The following is a 17,850-nucleotide window of genomic DNA, read 5'->3' as shown; positions in this document are numbered from 1 at the left end:
GGCAGCGGGAGGGAGTAGTTCAAAATGCGAAAGCAAAGGGACAAAAGCTAATGGCACTCCTAATCTGGTTGGCACTGAAACTGGCACTGGCCTCACTGTTAAAATTTCATGGATGTTGGGGCTGGCCTGCTTTAAATACAGTTGGGAAGGATTAGCTGGCTTGAGGTACCAACGAATGGCATTGATCAGTTGCAGCTTGAATTTACCTCAACAAGTTCATATTAAAGTGAGACGAGTGATCATTACTGCTATATCCTCTTTCTGTCTCCAAATAGACCAAAAATGATCCCTGCTTCTCTCTATATTGGCCAAAATAACATTAGGCCCTATGTTGATTCTTTTGAGTTTTGATATAGTATCAAACTGAAATATTCTCGCTTCGAGAAAATAACATAAACCTTACTATCGAAACTCTGAATGCTGATGCTGTTCAAAGATGACACATAATAAGTTAGTAACACCTATTTTAGGCATTGTTTTCTGTTTAATCAAAAGGCAATCTCATTGGTCATTCCACAATGCAAGATGGTTTTCTAATCAGAAAATGTACCTTATTATTTATCCAGCCTGAGAGATACCAAATCTTGGACAGAAACCTTATCCGCAAGTTCTAGTCTTCAAAAATTGCTACCCTAATGTATCACCAATGATATTCCGTCAAGTTATGAGACAAGTCGAGGGAAAAAAAAAGCCTCGAGATTTTCTTTCTTTTCCATCATTTCCTGGAAAAGGAGAGAAAAAAAAAAATGCCCTACTACAACAAAATGAATTACAAATACAAATATGAGAACTGTACATAAGAATGAGACGAGAGCGGCACAAGAAATGATATTCTGGAATGACTACCAGCTACCATGCTAAAGGGTAGCTGCAAACTAAAATTGAGAAATCATTCCAAAACATTTACAACAACCCAAACCTATAAAAGCCTCACCGATCCCACATGGCCTGGAATATTGCTGGTCTGTGCTTCAACCAGTGCACCATATCTCTGTCCGGTGAAGAATTATTTAAAACAGCATCTAGCATCGGGCTGCCAAAAACTTTAGGAGTAGTTTTGAATGACCATATTGGGTCCTTGGGCCACGGTCTCTGGGGTTGCTTCTCCTGCACAAAGAACAGGTAAGTAACCACAGTATCCACCGATAACAATATACCATGCTGGGGGATATAAACCACCAACCAGTGTGAGTTTCTCCATATGGCAATATTCTTTCCAGTCAATACTATTGGTCTCTACATACAAGTTAACAGTGGGAATGCTACTTTTCTATTTGGGATTATAAAGGATAATTAACTGTAGTCCACTCTGGCAAAACAAAGACAACCTAATCCACAATACAATCAGGTTAGAATTGAGGCCTGTCATTTGAAAACAGTTTTAAATAGATTAGCTCCATCCCCTCCAAGTTTGTATCACCACAACCTAACAAATTCTATGATGTAAAGATGGATAAAAATTATCTGAACAATCTAGGGAATGCCCAATGTTTGTGAGTTGACAATAAAATTTAGTCCGGGAAGCATGTGGGGTATCCCCATACTTGAAATTCAAAGAACTCAGATCGGTATTTGCATCATTACAAAATGTATGAAAGAAGCTTACCATCCATGACAGCATAAATTTCAGAGTCTTTGGGCCATAAACACGATGCCTTAATGGCTTATGAACCTTGGCATAGAAGCAACCAATCTCAGGTAATGACAAGCAACCCCTACTTGCTCTAACCAGGCTGCAATCTGGCTCAACACTTGTCTGGCTATACCAAAAAATCAGCTGCCCTAAACAATAATTTTCACCATATGTCTTGCAATACTCCTGAAGACCTGTGAACTTGTCAGCATGCTTGGGGCCCAGGTCGAGAGGACTGATGTAGACTGGGGGAGAAGTTACTGCTTTGTATTCCTGTGCGTACAAATAATTGATTTAGATCAAATGATAAACGATACAATAGCATTGAAAAACATTGTCTACTCTGCAATCCCCCTCCCCCCCTCATCCCAAGAATAAAAAGAAGAAAAAATATCTATTATCAGAAAGATAATAGTAAAAAGACTCACCCTAACTCTTAAGAAGCACTTTGTGTAAGCATAAATATGTATCAAGTCAGCTGCAGCATCATGCCGACACTTGTATGTGCATGGAAGATTCCGAACCTCATCCCTCAACCTTGAAAACAATGAAAGAAATGATTAGATCACATCTTTACTAGAATGCAACAAAATGGTTACAAATTTAAACCGGACTCACCATAACAAAGATTTCTGAAGTTCTTTCAGAATGTTGTCAGAACCCAATGGGTCATGGGCCCTAATCTTGGACTTCAAATTATTGAGCATGTCATCTTCCACATGAGGAGCCATGCACTGAAGAAGCTCCTCAACCAGTGATCCTTCTCCTTTCCAGAGAAAGGAAACAGCTTCTTCAGGACTAAGCCTCTCTATTGGAGGTGGAGCCTTTTTGGGGTCACCAAGCACACATCTCATAACATATCTTACCTGAAAACAGAATCAAAGATGATAATGTAGGGATACTAGTATAATATAATCAGCAAGTACAAAATTTTCTCTCATAATGCAGAAGATCTAGCCTCTACATAATTTGATATCATTAACCGCAATGTCAGAATTTCATGCGATAAAGATGACTGCCATCCAACCATTAGTCCAAATGAACAAGAGAGTAATCTATGCATTCCAAAAAGTTGCTCAGCTCTTCAAAATCACAAACATCAGGTCAAAATAAACAGTTTTGCATCCTTCTTGTTTGCAGGATGACCATAGAAACGATCCCACCATGCACAACAACATATTACACATGACCATATTTTGTTCCATGGAAGAATATTTAAACTTCAAAATTTGTTATACAGAGACAAAGAGGGTAATCACCTTGTCAAGAGTAATTGCCAAATTCTGAAGCCTTTGGTTATAGACACCTTCAGCCTATCTCGATCAACAGAAAAGTATACGATGAGCATTTATATTTAACTGCAAGCATAAATAACTTCAAACAAACATAAGTAGACGTAACCATAGGCACAGAGACATGCAAATGCCATTCACACACACAAAATCAGAACAGCAACATGCCTGAATCTCAGCATCGTTCCTCTCTGCATCAAGAGATACATCTATACAGTATTTCCGTTTCTCTTCCAAATTATGCCTTAAAATTTCCTCAGGGAGCTTTGTTCTCTCAAAGTTTATGAACCTCACCTACACCAGAAAATAAGTTTCAGGAGAATATAAGCTCCCCACTCCCTCCTTCCCTTCGTTTTTTTTTCCCCTTCTTTCTTTAAAAAAATAAACAACTAATGAAATGGCAAGAGAGCAGAGCAAAGACTAACCACACGAGCTGAGTATGCAACCAACCAATCAGGCAACCCACCAAGCAAACAACTTCCTAGACCAGCCCTCCCTAACTCAAGGTAATCTTCTTCACATACAGAATTTAGTTCACAAGCTTCTAGCATTAGCTGTTGTCGATTAAGCATTCCGTGCCACTCCTTCAATACCTGGTGAACAATGCATTTCTTATGATAACTTTTCAAAACTCAGAAGAGAAAAGGATCAATTGATTTAACAGGCAGTAAATAAAGTATCATTTTTTTTTTTTCTTTTTTTTTCTATACCTTCTGAAATACACCTTCACCAGTCAGATTCAAGTAGGTACCACGGCAGACTTGACTACCACAGAGACAGACAGATGCTTCATATTCTTCCTTGCTCTAATAAGATAAGTGTCAAACATGAGCTATAAGAATATAGGAACTTTCTTCAGTAACAAAGCTGATAGGACAGAAGATTCAAACCTCTGTAATGGAATTATAATCAAATGTAATCTCCTCGCCATATCTTATTGCACGTAGAGCATAGATTCCAATTTGGTACTGACCATCTACAGCAGTAACTCTGCATTCAAGAAATGGTAAAACAAGAAGCTGAAATAACAGAAACAAAATCTTGGTAATACGAAAGGAACACGATTTGTAGCTGGGCTAAGTTGTCTGTTAAGGAACAGAAGTTAAGATAGAGTATACTCACAGATGTCATGCCAATCAACAAAAACTTTATGCACCAAAAAAAATCAATCAAAGCATAAAACTGTTAAATAATCAGATAATAGAGACTGGTTTAAACTACAATTTGTCCCAAAAGAAAAAGGATAAGTTATTTGGAACCACAGGGTAACAGTCATACTAGCATACAGTCTATCCACATAAATAACAAAATACAAACATGTTTAACATCCATGCTACTTTTTGATGTAGAACAATCACTTTTTCAGCTTTTAGGCATCCAAAATCCTTGCACAAGTTAATTTAAGTATATCTGAAGTGCAAAACCTCCAACCAAGAACAAATACTTCATTTTTCCTGTCCACAGGTTAAACTTGTCCAACAATTATACGAGTATTTGTCAAACATCTAGTACATAATTATTAATATAAATCGCCAAAATTGGCACTGGTGAACATATCATTCCATATTAAGAAAATCCAAATTATTCTGCCCTACAAAAGTCTCGAAATTCACAAACTATGGGGGAAATGAGGAAGGTACTTTAAAAAACTGGATATGTTGCTTTACAATCCTACACAGACCAAAAAGAGCAACAGAATATACTTACTTGGCCTCACAATTAGGATGACATGAATGACAAATTCGACTCGCATAATTTGCCTTGTGCATGGCATCAACAACAACTAAATCATACCCAGCAGCATCACCCTGATAAATAAGAGATGTTCAGGCAAACATTTTCAGCAAAGCAAGTAAAATTAAGTAGTTAACCACAAAAAGACACAGCACAAGAAGTGTTGGCGTAGACACCTTTGGCCTCTCAAGGTTGATGTTGTAAAACTCAGGAGCTGGATCGTCACTGTTTTTCTGCAACAACCGAATTCCATCCTGCTTCTCAAACCATTTCCAGACGGGATAAACCTATGAAATTTAAAACCTGTCAGCATAAAGGACTTCAAAGAGAACTTATTCAAACGCCAGAAGCCAGAGAGTAGCTACACAGTAATAAAAAAACAGTAATTTTTTTTATATAGCTGGAAGTTAAAAACCTTATAGTAGTGTTTGGCACAGAGTGATCATCCAAAAAATCACAGTGATCTACATATGGTGATCAGATCGCCATGTTTGGTAAGCACTTAATAATCCTAAGTGGCGGTGATTTTGGATTATCAAGAGTGATCATATCACTGCATTGGAGGATGATCTAATTACCAACCAAAAGGGTGAAAAACTTTTATCACTGAGGTGCAGTGAGATATAAAATTAACAATAATCAATATTATCCATTTACTATGTGAATTAAAAACTTACTTTCTCTCAAAATTGTAATTATTTTATATTATAAACTTTTATATTTTCAAACTAATATTTATTTTAACAAGTTCAAAAATAATTTATGTGCTCTCTTTTAACTTTTTTTAGTGTTTTATATGTATATATAATATATATATTTTTTTACTTTCTTTTGTTATGATTTGAATAGATTAATTTTATTTTCAAATCCAAATTTTTTTTTACATAATTTATATTATATAAATTAGTTTACCTATTAATAAATATATTTGTTAATCTAATTATATTTTATTTACTTAAAAATAAAATATTATTAATATTTTATAAATTATTATCTTTAAACAACATTGAAATTATTAACTTGTGTAACTATTACAATATGCATGACTATTTTGATATTTTCAAATAAAATTATGTTTGATTTTAAGTAATACTAGACACATTGATCTTTAATTCCCATGAATTAAAGATCGTTAAGCAAACAAAGTGATTCCAAATCACGAATGATAAGATCACCTTGGTAATTAAATTATCATGGTGATCTTGAAAATGATACCAAACATTACCTACAAGAAAAATGGAAAGGATATACCATCCGCACTAAGGCTTATACAAATGAAATTGCTTGTAATCTAATTCGAATCCATACCTCTCCCAAAAACTCCACAACAAAATCTTGTTCTCCAAAACCACCTACCTTGTTGCATAGGACGCCCAGACCCTAATAAAGCATATTGCAGTGTAAAAGGAAAATGTAAACATCAGCATCATAAAACTAAGGAGCAAGAGAAAACAATATAATGTTATGAAATATAACGGAGAAAAAGAACAGAAAATAAAACATGAGATATAAAGCACATGTATACCTTTCGGTAAGCAACATAGTTTTCATCAGGACGAGCATCTATGGCTTTCAGGATACCTTGACACATTTTCATTGTCCTTATATCACAATCCACCTCAGCAACTCTTTTAATTTCTTCTACAACGGGTTGCAATGGATGCATCATTGGAGTGTTCCCAGTGCCTGTAAACTGTCTAACTTGCTTATTCAGAGTTTGAAGGAGAATATCTTCGATAAAAGATTGCCTATCCTCTAAAGGCCATTCCAACTCCTCTGGCATGGAATCAAGTAAAAGGTTATGAGTATATGGATCAATTCCATAAACTTCTTGCTCCATAACTTCATCTCCAAGCTCTTTTCTAGGTTTATAATCTTTGACTTCAGGAAGTTCCATATCCAACTCCTCAGTGCCAGTTTTTTGAGCATTGAGCTTCTCAGCATAGTCCTCTGGCAAGGATACCTGCATCTTACGTCGCACTTCCTCCTCATCAGCTACAACAACATACTGCTCAATGACTTCATATTTCCTGGTGACAGGAGGAACCAAACTGGCTTTGGTCATGCGAGCACCCCATTCACGATCATCAGCCATAGAATCAAAACTATCACCTGCCACAAAGTACCCATCCCCTCTTGAATCCCCAGACTGACCTTCAGGCTTGAAATCCAAGTCACTCTCTGTATCTGAAGCTGTACTCTCAATCTCACTCTCGTTTTTGCCATCCTCAGAAGAGGGATCAAGTTCATCAGATGTTTCACTTTCTGAGTCAAGAGATTTCCTATTAAGTTTCGATAAACGCTTTCTAATTTCTCTATAAGATGCATATTCCCCATAACCAACATCACCATTCGCAAAAGAAGTGCCATTGCTCTTGTTCATGTACTTCCTTTCATTGACTGCCTTACCAACTTTCTCCTTGTACTTTGAGAACCCGGTAGGTGAGTAATCTTTCCATGACTTCAGCAACTCATCTCTTTCATAAGAAGAAGTAATCTTTGCACCCTCTTCTAAATGTGTGGCAAGCTGAATAAATAAAGTAATTATGCGATTCATATCCCGAGCACTGCCACGATTTTTTGCTCTACATCCAAAAAATTGGTAAATCAACAAGAGAAAGAGGAAGCTTACTATCAGATACTCATGCTGAATGTATGACCCTAAAAATAAAGCGGAAAAAGAAGCAGGTGAAAAAAATAACAGTTTATGTTTAATAAATTAAACATAAAAATAAAAAATAAATATTAAAAAAGGGCGGGGGAGAACAGCTTTAGGCATATAAAGAGGAAAATACATTACAAATTTCACAGAAGAAATAAAATACATTATATGTGGCGGCCATAAGATCTAAGCGCCAAGGAGTAACAATTCTGTCAGAACTTGTCAGGCTGAGGAGTATTTAAGGACAGAGAGATTAACAAATATACATATACATAATATATATTTATGTACACAACACACACACACACAACATATATATATACACACACATATATATATATATATATATATATATAAACCAATGCTAACCTACATTTCAATTTCTCACAGCAAAATAAAATGGGTAACCACACTACTTAGAAAATGACCACAGCTTGGATGATTTAAAGCCTTTGCAACTTAATTATTCTTCAACTTATAAAGTCGAAAAAAGAGGCAACTAGAAAACCTTACTTTATTGCATCCCTGCACATTCGGCTGATGTCCTCTTTAACAGAACCCAGACCATGGCCAACGTAATAACCATTTTTCATTCTTTCCTCAATGTCTGCAACCTAATAACCAAATGACAGCAAAAGAATAAAGCCTTTTACACATAATGTAGAAAAAAATATGGCCAGACAGAAAGCAGAAGACTAACAGTACCTTGGGCACAAAAAAATCAAAAGTATTCTCCTTCATGATGTCCCTCAGACTTGAAGTGAGGAATTCCTCCATCCGCTTATATCCATTTTCAGATTTCTTGATGGCCCATCGCCTGATACGAGCTTCCCTAGATAAAATGGATGAGGACTTTCTAGCATCAAATAACTTTGAACGTCTATATAAACTTTGACAAAATAATTGGTTTGCAGAGTCTCTTTTATCTACACTTTCAAAATAACTCTTCAATTCACCAAAATCATCAATAGCACTCCCCAAGCCTGTTTTAAGGCCAGATGAAGTTTTCTCAGTAATCTGTTTCAGACTCCTTACTTTAGAATTTGATTCATCCGTGATTGTCATAGCATGCAAACTTCGGCTCCTGAACCACCTCAAATTGGGAAATTTGACAGTCAACTCCCCAAACTGACTGCAACCTCTAATATCTATATACCATAAACTAGGAAAAAGATGAAGAACATCTTCAAGAGTGCTGGGAATTATGTTTGTGCAACCAATTAGAATCATGGAATTCATCTTTTCTTTGTTGTAACCATTCTGCAAGTAGAGAATTACATTAAACCTGAGTGGTAAAAGGGGAAAAAAAAAATTCATATTCAAGTATTTACAACCATTAAACATACCATGATATTCCGCAAAACAGAGTCACTACATTTAGGACCAAGAGATGACAAGTCAACCTGCCTTGTAATCCCCTTGTAAAACCTGACAGCAGCTCTCCAGTGTTTACAAGTCAAAGAACCAAAGGCAAGGGATTTCATGTCAGATCTCAAGAAATGGAAGACTCGTGCCAGCACATGACCATCCAACAAACCCCAGTTCCCCATCTCAGTAACAGAACATACACCCTCTTGTTCATGGAAGGCCGCATCACCACACAAATCTTCAAATGCAGGCTCATCCTTACGGGTTGATTGCAACTCATCTTCAATGTCATACTCTTCTTCACGTCCATTAATCATCATCCGTGCTCGTTTGCCATTATCTACTATTTCAGGCCAAAATTCATCCACATATGTACAAAGAAAGAAAAATAAATAAATAAATGTCACATAAATTAACAAAATAAAGAAAAATGGCAAAAATTTGCACATCACACAATCATCTTCACCAAGTCCAAGAAGGTAATAAAGACCCTTACCTAGTTAAATTGGTGAACAGATGCACATACACACCTTGACAAATGGATGTATGTGATAAAGCCAAAATGAGCATGCCAGAAAGTCAAAAAAGTGAAATGAGGAAAAAGGAAATGACCTAAAAACACTAGTCTGCTCCAAGCAGAATTCTTTTGTTTTAATGAGAAGGTACACTAAATATGCATCATGAAGACAATTATCATATTAACTACTAAATAATTAATTTTTTATATATTTAAAAAAGTCATCAGATTTTGCAAAATGCCTTAAGGCTGCCCCAAAAACTTGGGAAAAGCTCTAGCATCTCATTTTAAGTTAAAGTATTTCTTAGCCAATCCAAACCTAGACTCATATGTAGCAATTAAACTTGCTTGAACATACCTGTTTTTTGGAAAATATTCTTGTCCATCTCTTTCTTTGGCTGTTTTACACTGATCCATGGGTCTAAAACCTCATTTATGGCAGCAGCAAATTCCCGGCTCTTAAATGATTTCATGACCAATTCATGAAGCTTCCCACGAGTATAACCAATAAATTGGGGGTGTAGGCTGTGAAACGAACAGGATCTTGTATTATTATCACTAATTGCAGCATCTTGCAAGTCTAAAAGCAGAGGTCCTGAAGAATCAGCAGCTGGTCCAACATTCTCGAGCCGATTCCATGCAGTGGCTTCAAAACCCCCAGCAGCAGACGTGACTGGAACCCAAACTTGATCATATTTATGGTAAACACTGCTATGTTTCTGGATAGCTCCTTGATCCACCAAGACCTGAAGTTCAGAAAAAGATGAAGGTCCCCTTTCATGCCCAGCACCATCAAAGTAGTACCACTCACCCAAGTGCAACTGCAACTCATCAACAGTACAAACATGGTCTTTAGGAGTACTAACTGGTGCAATGAACTTCCATGATCCTTTCAAGCCTTGATCATTAACAGCCTTTGATAATGAATCACATTCTACTGATGATTTCTTGATATCACTAGTTGTAGAGTGTGACCAAGCAGATCTCGAAGAGTGCCTCTCCTTCCCTCGAACTTTTGTGCGGGGTGCAAATACAAATGAGCCCTGGTCCTGAACCACACATGCATTTATCCTGATTACTGGAAGCATGGTTCCCTTCACTCCTCTCACAACAGAAGGCTTAATTTGATTAGATCTACTAATATCATTGCAATCACTTCTCTCTTCTGTATTGGAGAAAGCCCAAGAAGGGAGGTCAAGCTTTCTGCTATGAGAAGGATGGTACAGATCATCTTTCATAGGCCAGCGAGGGTCCTCATACCCAGACTTTGGCATATGGCACAAAGGGTAACCATCATTAAGAACAAGTTTTTTCCTAGAAGATCTCTCCTGAGTAGCTTCATCATTCCTCTTCCAGTCCCCACCCTTGCATAACCATTGACCAGAAAACCAGTCACTAGAGTCAGCACATGAGGAAACATCAGAGTGTGCACCAACCCTGAATTCTGCAGCCTCCTTTGAGTTGGATTCAGAGTAGCTAGATATTTTGTCAGTTATTTTATCATGTTGATCCCCTATACGACTCAAAAACCAGGTGAAACCTGTAATACCAAAGATAAAGAATAAACTTACATCACAAGATGGATGACTAAATGCCCAAAGTTATGCTGTCAGATTCTGGATATTCCATTATTTTCTTCATTTTGAATTCATCTCAATGTTATATATTGTTTGGATAGAACTAATGTAATGATTTCATTTCAGTTGCAATTCAGCCTGCCACTCTACCTGGAAAATCTAGATGAGCTCAAGTGCACATAATAAGAAGACCAAAAAACTTCTGAGAAATGAAATAAAGCTTGAAAGTTCAAAGATGTAATAACTAGGACAAATATTAACTCTTGATCAAGCAAAAGAAATTGAGCGTACATGTGAACAAAATAAATGCTGAAATATATCAAATAAATATGGAACATTAGTCCTTTCTAAGTCCAATGTGATTTAACACAAAAATAGACGAATGGTACCTCTACTGGCATTTATACTAAGTCTTGTTAATACAAGATATTAAAACTTTATACATTTTAATTAAAAAAATCCCTATAGAACTATCTGAACAAAGCAAGTAAATTCTGAGCTAAGAATAATCCTTGTTAACTGTAGGAGAAGACAGGAATTGAATACCCCAACCCCACAATTGCTGACCACAACCAGAAGAATAGAAGGACGATTACATTTGAAAATAAAATTGGAAACTGATTTTACAGATATTAGAAAAATAAAAGTCAACTATGATGTCTGAAATACTACTATTATCCAAATGCCATCTGTTTGTACTTATCACCTTCAAATGTATCATCTCACCAGTAGAAAATAGGGGGAAACGAACCAAATGCTAAGAGGTGAGCTAAGCGTTAATCAACAAGTATGAATTGAAATGCAGGCTACTCCAAGAAATACATACCTTCAGAATTTCCCCACCCTTCCCATTGTACATCATCAAATGTCATTTGCAGAACTTCTGCATGATGATAAAATTAGAGAAAAACAGGGAATAAATAAGAAATCTCCTCAAATACACAAAATCATGTGTGAGCCTATATTTGTGTGTGTATATATATATGCATATAAGTGTATGTATACTGGTGTACACACATATATATGTGTGTATGTATATTATATATATACATATAAGTGTATGTATATTGGTGTACACAGATATATATATATATATATATATAAATGCATGACAAACCGCAAAAAAAAAAAAAAAAAAATCAAGAACAAGAAAAATGTGCGTACAGAGACTCAGAGAGGAGTTAAAAAAGCATTGGTACGAGAAAACAGTCAAAGATATATAGTTAGTGATGGCATACCCCCAACTATCTCAAGCTCCTTGCCAGGAATAATGTTAATACCGTCCAACAAGGCTCTAACCCTTTCATCAATGTGAAGATCTTCTAAGGACTCGGATGCAGCTGCACTGTCATCTCGGTAGCTCATCACTGTCTCATCACCACTGTGAGTGCCCAATGGCCTTGGATCTCCAATTTCTACCAGTAAGTTGCCAGGAGCTTCAGGAGGGCTAACCAGCTGTGTTACAGTGTCAGATACAATGGATGGGAAACTTGCAATCAATATTGGCGAAGCTGCATTTTCAACAGTCACCCACCTATCACTATCTGAATGCTTGATTAAATGATCTGACAAAAGAACCCTTTCTTCCACAAGTGCCTTAAGGTCACATAATTTTGAAGGCCCCCGTTCAACACCAAAATAATCAAGGTAAATCCATTTACCCACGGCTGCCTCAGCCACCACAGGAATGTGAGGCGGTGTGTCACATATATCCATATCTTCCTCCATTGATTTCAGCTCTTCAGGAGATGCCTCATCAACAGGAAGGGGATGTTCTTGGCAATTTACACTGGGACTCAGAGATTGATCTTCTTTGTGAAACTCACACACAGCATTTTTTTCATCTGATCCATTCATATTGCCAACACTGGTCCTATCTTGAGATTCTTTAACTGAGGAAAGTGAGTCTCTTCCACTAAGATCCCTCTGGCTGACTTTACCTTCTTGCCCCTTAGAACCATATTGTGAATTACGCTTCTCATTTACTGCACCTTTTCTACTAGTGTCTCTGTGATTATTGGGCTTATTCCGGTCATGTGGGGACAGCTCCAAATAGCTTGGGGTCCGGTCCCTGCGATCATGGAATCTAGCTCGATCTTGTGGGGACCACTCTGCATTAATAGGACTTCTGTTTCTGTGATCATAGCGACGACTCTGATCAAATGGGGATCTCTCCCAAGCATACAGGGATCTATCACGCGCATATGGGGATCTCTCAGGGGATTTCTCAAAGGTATATGGGGATCTGTCCCGAGCACATGGGGATCTCTCCCGTTGAATTGGGCTCTGATCCCTGTGATCATAATTCCTGATCCTATCACGTGGGGACCGCTCAGAATATCCTGGACTACGCCCATGCCTATCGTAAACAACTCTAGATGACAAAGAGGACTCGTGACGTCTTGAACAGTATTTATCCAATGAAGACATTCTTGAGGAAGAAGAATTTCTATAGAACCTCTCAACAGAGTGGTGTGAATAGAGCTCCGGGTTGGAACTGCGACCAAAATCGTCAGAGAGCCTCCTGCTTTTTGAATTTGCATAGTCGCCATAATCTCCGTAGTGCTTGCGCTCAGTGCTATCTGAATCAGTACCATGCCGCTTCAACCGATTACTAGAAGGGTAATCTCGTCCATGGTTCTTACCATTGCTGTACTCACTCTTATACCAGCCTTCCTCATCCACAATCTTTGAACTGATCCTGGAAGTCCTTTCATGACCAGTTTCCCATCTGGAAGAACTTTTGCTATGCTGAGTACCACTTCTACTGAATTCCTTCCTGCGATAAAGATCATCAACCGAGTACTTTCCAGAAGGTGTTGTGCGTTCCATCTCATTTTTGCAACTTTTTTCCTTTCCTAACTCATACTTACGAGATTTACTGTAACTGTATTCATCCTTTATCACTTCCCCTTTATGCCATCTATCAGGAACGAACTCTCCTTTATCTAGGTCATCTTTAGCCCCTCTCCATGACCCAAATTCCCTCTTTTCAGCTTCCCCTTTCTTTCCTTTTTCCAGAACCATGTCCCTCTTCCCAGCCTCCCCTTTTCGCCATTTACCCATAACAATCTCTCCATTCACCAGCTCTCCTTTTTTCCCAGAAAAGGTTTCCCCTTTCTCCACCTCTCCCTTTTTCCCAGGAACAGTTTCGGCTTTCTCCACATTCCTTTTTCCCTCAGAAACAATCTTCTCCTTCTCTACTTCCTCTTTCCTCCATTTCTCACTGGCAATCTCACCCTTCTCAATTTCTAGACTCATTGACTTCTCAATCCCAACCTCCCCATTCTGCCCTTCTCTGGGCCACTTCAACGTTCCCAATTCACCTTCTTCCACTTCCTCCTTCTGCCCAGAATTCTCACATTTATCAACCTCTTTACTGCTCTTCAGCCCCGCTTCACTCTTTGCTTTAACTACCAATTCACTCTTCTGTGCTTTTGCTGTTACTGCTGCTACTGCTCTTGCTACCACCTTCTTCTTAACCACCACTACTTTCTTAACCTTCACCATTTTCTTCTTCTTTCGTTGCCGCGGCTGCGGTTGCTGCTGTGCGTTGTCTTCGAGCTTAACAGGCTTCGAAGTAAGTCCATTGTTGGGGCAAAGCGTTTTTTCTGTAACTGGAAACCTCTCCATGATATGCTGATGCTGCTGCAAAGGCATGCACGCAACTCCTCCATCACCCATGGAAATTCCCACAATTTCCTCCGAATTCTCCTACTTGTCTCAAACCCTAGCTCTCTCCCCTTTCCCGGGACTATCGATGCTCATACTTCACAAACTTCCCCTCTTTTCCAACTCCTCAAATCACCTCCTCCAAATTAACTTAATTCACAAAAAATTTCACCACAAAACCAAACCAGCCAAATCAATGTAGGGTTTCGCTGAAAGAAAAAAAAAAACAAATGAATGAGAAGAAAAAACGAAAGCATTTGAAATCCAACACGGTTTCTAGGGTTCGAATACCGTGGGAATGGAAACCAAAAATTGCTAAGAATTAAAGAAGAAACTAAAAAGAAAGAGAATTACCGATAGAAAAAAGAAGTGAGATAGATCGGGGGCGAGGAAATCGTGAGGGAAAGCTATAAATCGATGAACGTGAATAACAGATCGAGAGAAACTACGATGAATTTGAGAGCTGTAGAAAGAGAAATCTTTGGGCAAAACAAAAAGAAATGAAATAATAAAAGAAAATCTCTCTATCTATCTGTTTCTTTGGCTCTCTGTTTTGTATCTGTTTCTTCCTCTCGCCTTCGTGTTCTTGGTCCGAAAGAGGAAACTTTGGTGTTGTAATTTCTTTTCTTTTTTTTTTAATAAAAATTAGTAAGTATTTTTTTTTTTTAACGATCTTATTTCATTTTATGATTGTAAATTTTATGGATTTAGGAGGTGAATGTACAAAAGTACAAGATTACCCCTGATAGTTGTAGGTAATGAGATGAGGAGGAAGGAAAAGGACGGTAAGTTGAGTCGTATAATAGTACTGCTCCTTCAAACTTGGAGTCCTCACTTGGTTGACTGGGAATCATTTTTTTCTTTTCTTCTTTTACTTTCAAATCAATTATTTTTAACAAAGAAAATAAATCATGATAATGTCAGTAAAGTTTGTTTAATATTTTTAATAAATATAAAAAATATTTTTGTCTCGTGATCAAAGAAAGACTTTTGAGTTCCAGCCACACTACCCTTTATATATAAGAAAAGGGATCAAGTAAATTTTTTAATACATTAGTAGAATTTTTAAAATTCATCAATAAATTAAAAATTAGTACAAATTTCATTAGCATATATTTAAAATTAATAAATTAATATTATAAATAAATATATTTTAATTACATTTGTAAAATTTAAAATGTTTCTATCGATAGTGAATAAAATAATAATTCATTATTTAATAACTAGTTCTTTTTTTTTATTCTCCTTTTTTATTCACCTACTTAACTTGAGAGAATAAAAAAACATACATGGACCATTAAACCTACATGTAATTTTTTTTTTAATTGTTATTGAGAGATAAAGCTGCAACTTTGAATTGGGGTTTTAATGTACACAAATAACATTTAAATTTTATAGAAAATAAAAAAAATTCAGATCATTAATTTGGAAAAATAAAAAAAAAACAAAGACTTGTTTTCCATTTTTAACCCAAAAATAACTTAATTTTGGAGTTTTTTTTATTAAATGGCAATTTTAAAAATTATTTTCCATATTTTTATATTTTTAAACTTGTTTCTCAATTTCTAATTTCTTTTTTCATGTATATTTTTTCTCTCTTTTCCAAAGTTATCTTTTATAATTGATGAATTGATAATTCATATGTTTTTTTAATAGTTCTAGTTATGTATAATTTTGATGCATGATGTCGGCTGAGCTTAAGTTTTATTCTTTGATCTCATATGTACCTGCAACCGTTAAAAAAAAGAGAAAAAAAAAATTCAGAAAAGATATTTTAGATTGAATTAATACAACACCATTAAGTTCATGTTAGATTAAAAGTTGGATTTTTATTAAACTAAGTTGGATTTGCATTTTTACAACTATATCTGAATCCAAATTAATCAGATATCAAAGAGATGATTGACCATAAAAAAATGAGGCATAACAAGATGCGTTATTAGGCGTCCGTGGCATGCAGCAGCCTCTCCCGTTCCCCGAAAAGGGCGAGGCAGCAGAAAGATCAGTTTTCATTCAAATACTCCATTATCCTATACGTTTATCGGCGTCTGCTCTCGAGCAGTACAGAATATGAAAATGAGTGCATCGAGGGCGTTTTTTGTCATTTCGGGGAGCTTTTACGGTGAATGGAATGTTACGGAGTTATCAGAAATGAGGGGAGGTAAGAAGATTCGGGAAAAATAACGGAAGTGTTTTGGCGCCCAACTTGGAATGAATATTTTAGGAAAGTTGATCATCAGTGTTTGGCTTATTTGAACACTGAAGTTGTCGTTGAAAGCCCAAATTCTTTATTTTTTTGTTGGGAAAGATTTTGCCTATCTTTTTCATTGACTTTTTATGGGCTACCCTAACCTATAAGCCCAATCGCTAGTTGCCAATCTCTTAAGCATGTGGAGCTCATTAGGTGCCTTTGTCATGTCTTGGGCGAGCGCACCAGGTGCACAGGCCCGAACACTAGGAGTGAAGGCTCGAGCACTAGGAGTGAAGGCTCGAGCATTAAAGATATTGATAGGGGATTGTGCACTAAGCTTTGGAGAGGAGTTCAGATCGTTTGCATAGCATGCAAGCCTGCCTGCACAGCCAAAGTCAAGCCCGCAAGATGCCCGCATCATATCTACGAAGGCCCAGGGGAGTAAGACTAATCCAGGATCTTTTAGAAGCAGTTAGGATCGATAAGAGCCTCCAAGAGGATCTGATTGACCCTGAAAATGAAAAGAAACCTTTTATATTAATGTATAATTTATGTAATCCCTGACTTTTAGGAGATATTGTAATCCTCTTGATTTTAGGAGCTAACCATAGGTAGAGCTGAGGGCCTTAACTATAAATAGAGGGTCGCCCCAACTTTCTTTGTACATCATCAGACACTTTGCTTCAGTAATATACAGAACATATTTTAACAATTTTTTAGCTCTCTCATACTTGTGCATTCTGTCATTCCTATTGTTTTAGTGCCCACATGCTTGTAGATTAAGCTGACTTAGGCTAAAATGAGGTGATTCTAAACCTAAGGCCGCACAGATTTTGAGTTTTAGATCGGAGCCCGTGACAGTTGGTATCAGAGCATGTTTGGTTTAGGTTCTGCTTGTGTTTGTGTGCAGGTTAGATCGCAGTTGAGGAGAAGGCATCCCAGGGCGATGTTGTTAGCCAACAACCAAAAGCTCTAGAGCAAGGCCACAAAAAGGGCAAGAAGGCCAGTTCGAGAGACATCTGGTCTACCATGAATGGGAGGCTATCCAAGATAGAGGTGACCATAGGTGATGTGAAGGAGAAGCTTGACAATGTGGAGACTTACGTTGAAGTGCTAGACTCCATGGAGGAGGAGCTCAAGGGTGAGTTGCAAGTTGCTCTCAATGAAGGCCACAACATGATCACCCAAAAGAACGAAGTATTGG

The 17,850-nt window shown here is 37.1% G+C and overlaps 1 protein-coding gene across 5 annotated transcripts; it reads right to left on the bottom strand.

Annotated features, from left to right (window-relative positions):
• Positions 1 to 526: 526 nt before the first annotated feature.
• On the bottom strand, positions 527 to 15,125 carry LOC111293925 (histone-lysine N-methyltransferase ATXR3-like). Of its 5 annotated transcripts, none has more exons than XM_022887000.2 (20): positions 14,810 to 15,125; positions 12,022 to 14,664; positions 11,610 to 11,666; positions 9,565 to 10,746; positions 8,668 to 9,032; positions 8,027 to 8,581; positions 7,835 to 7,935; positions 6,185 to 7,244; positions 5,968 to 6,039; positions 4,836 to 4,946; positions 4,633 to 4,733; positions 3,816 to 3,915; positions 3,636 to 3,731; positions 3,351 to 3,518; positions 3,094 to 3,219; positions 2,893 to 2,946; positions 2,252 to 2,499; positions 2,062 to 2,170; positions 1,607 to 1,906; positions 527 to 1,107 (listed from the first exon to the last, which is right to left on the bottom strand). In XM_022887000.2, the coding sequence occupies exons 2-20, from the start codon at positions 14,465 to 14,467 to the stop codon at positions 931 to 933; spliced, it is 7,428 nt and encodes a 2,475-aa protein (XP_022742735.2). In that variant the 5' UTR covers positions 14,468 to 14,664; positions 14,810 to 15,125; the 3' UTR covers positions 527 to 930. The 5 variants fall into 5 exon arrangements, with proteins under 5 accessions (XP_022742735.2, XP_022742742.2, XP_089601421.1 ...); XM_022887007.2 differs by having other exon boundaries at positions 8,668 to 9,029; XM_089745295.1 differs by lacking the exon at positions 3,094 to 3,219.
• Between the last annotated feature and the right edge of the window lie 2,725 nt (positions 15,126 to 17,850).

This window comes from Durio zibethinus, chromosome 16 (genome assembly GCF_047325235.1).
Source record: "Durio zibethinus cultivar Kanyao isolate XHJ-2024 chromosome 16, ASM4732523v1, whole genome shotgun sequence".
NCBI classification, from domain to species: Eukaryota; Viridiplantae; Streptophyta; class Magnoliopsida; order Malvales; family Malvaceae; genus Durio; species Durio zibethinus.
Note: the sequence above shows the minus strand (reverse complement) of the source record. Positions and strands in the feature narration are given on the sequence as shown.

Coding starts and splice junctions, on each gene's coding strand:
- LOC111293925 (XM_022887000.2), bottom strand. CDS start 14,467: ATGGGTGATGGAGGAGTTGCGTGCATGCCTTTGCAGCAGCATCAGCAT. Junction 10,747..11,609: donor AGGGTGGGGAAATTCTGAAG/GTATGTATTTCT, acceptor TTGGTATTACAG/GTTTCACCTGGTTTTTGAGT. Junction 4,947..5,967: donor TTGTGGAGTTTTTGGGAGAG/GTATGGATTCGA, acceptor TAAATTTCATAG/GTTTATCCCGTCTGGAAATG.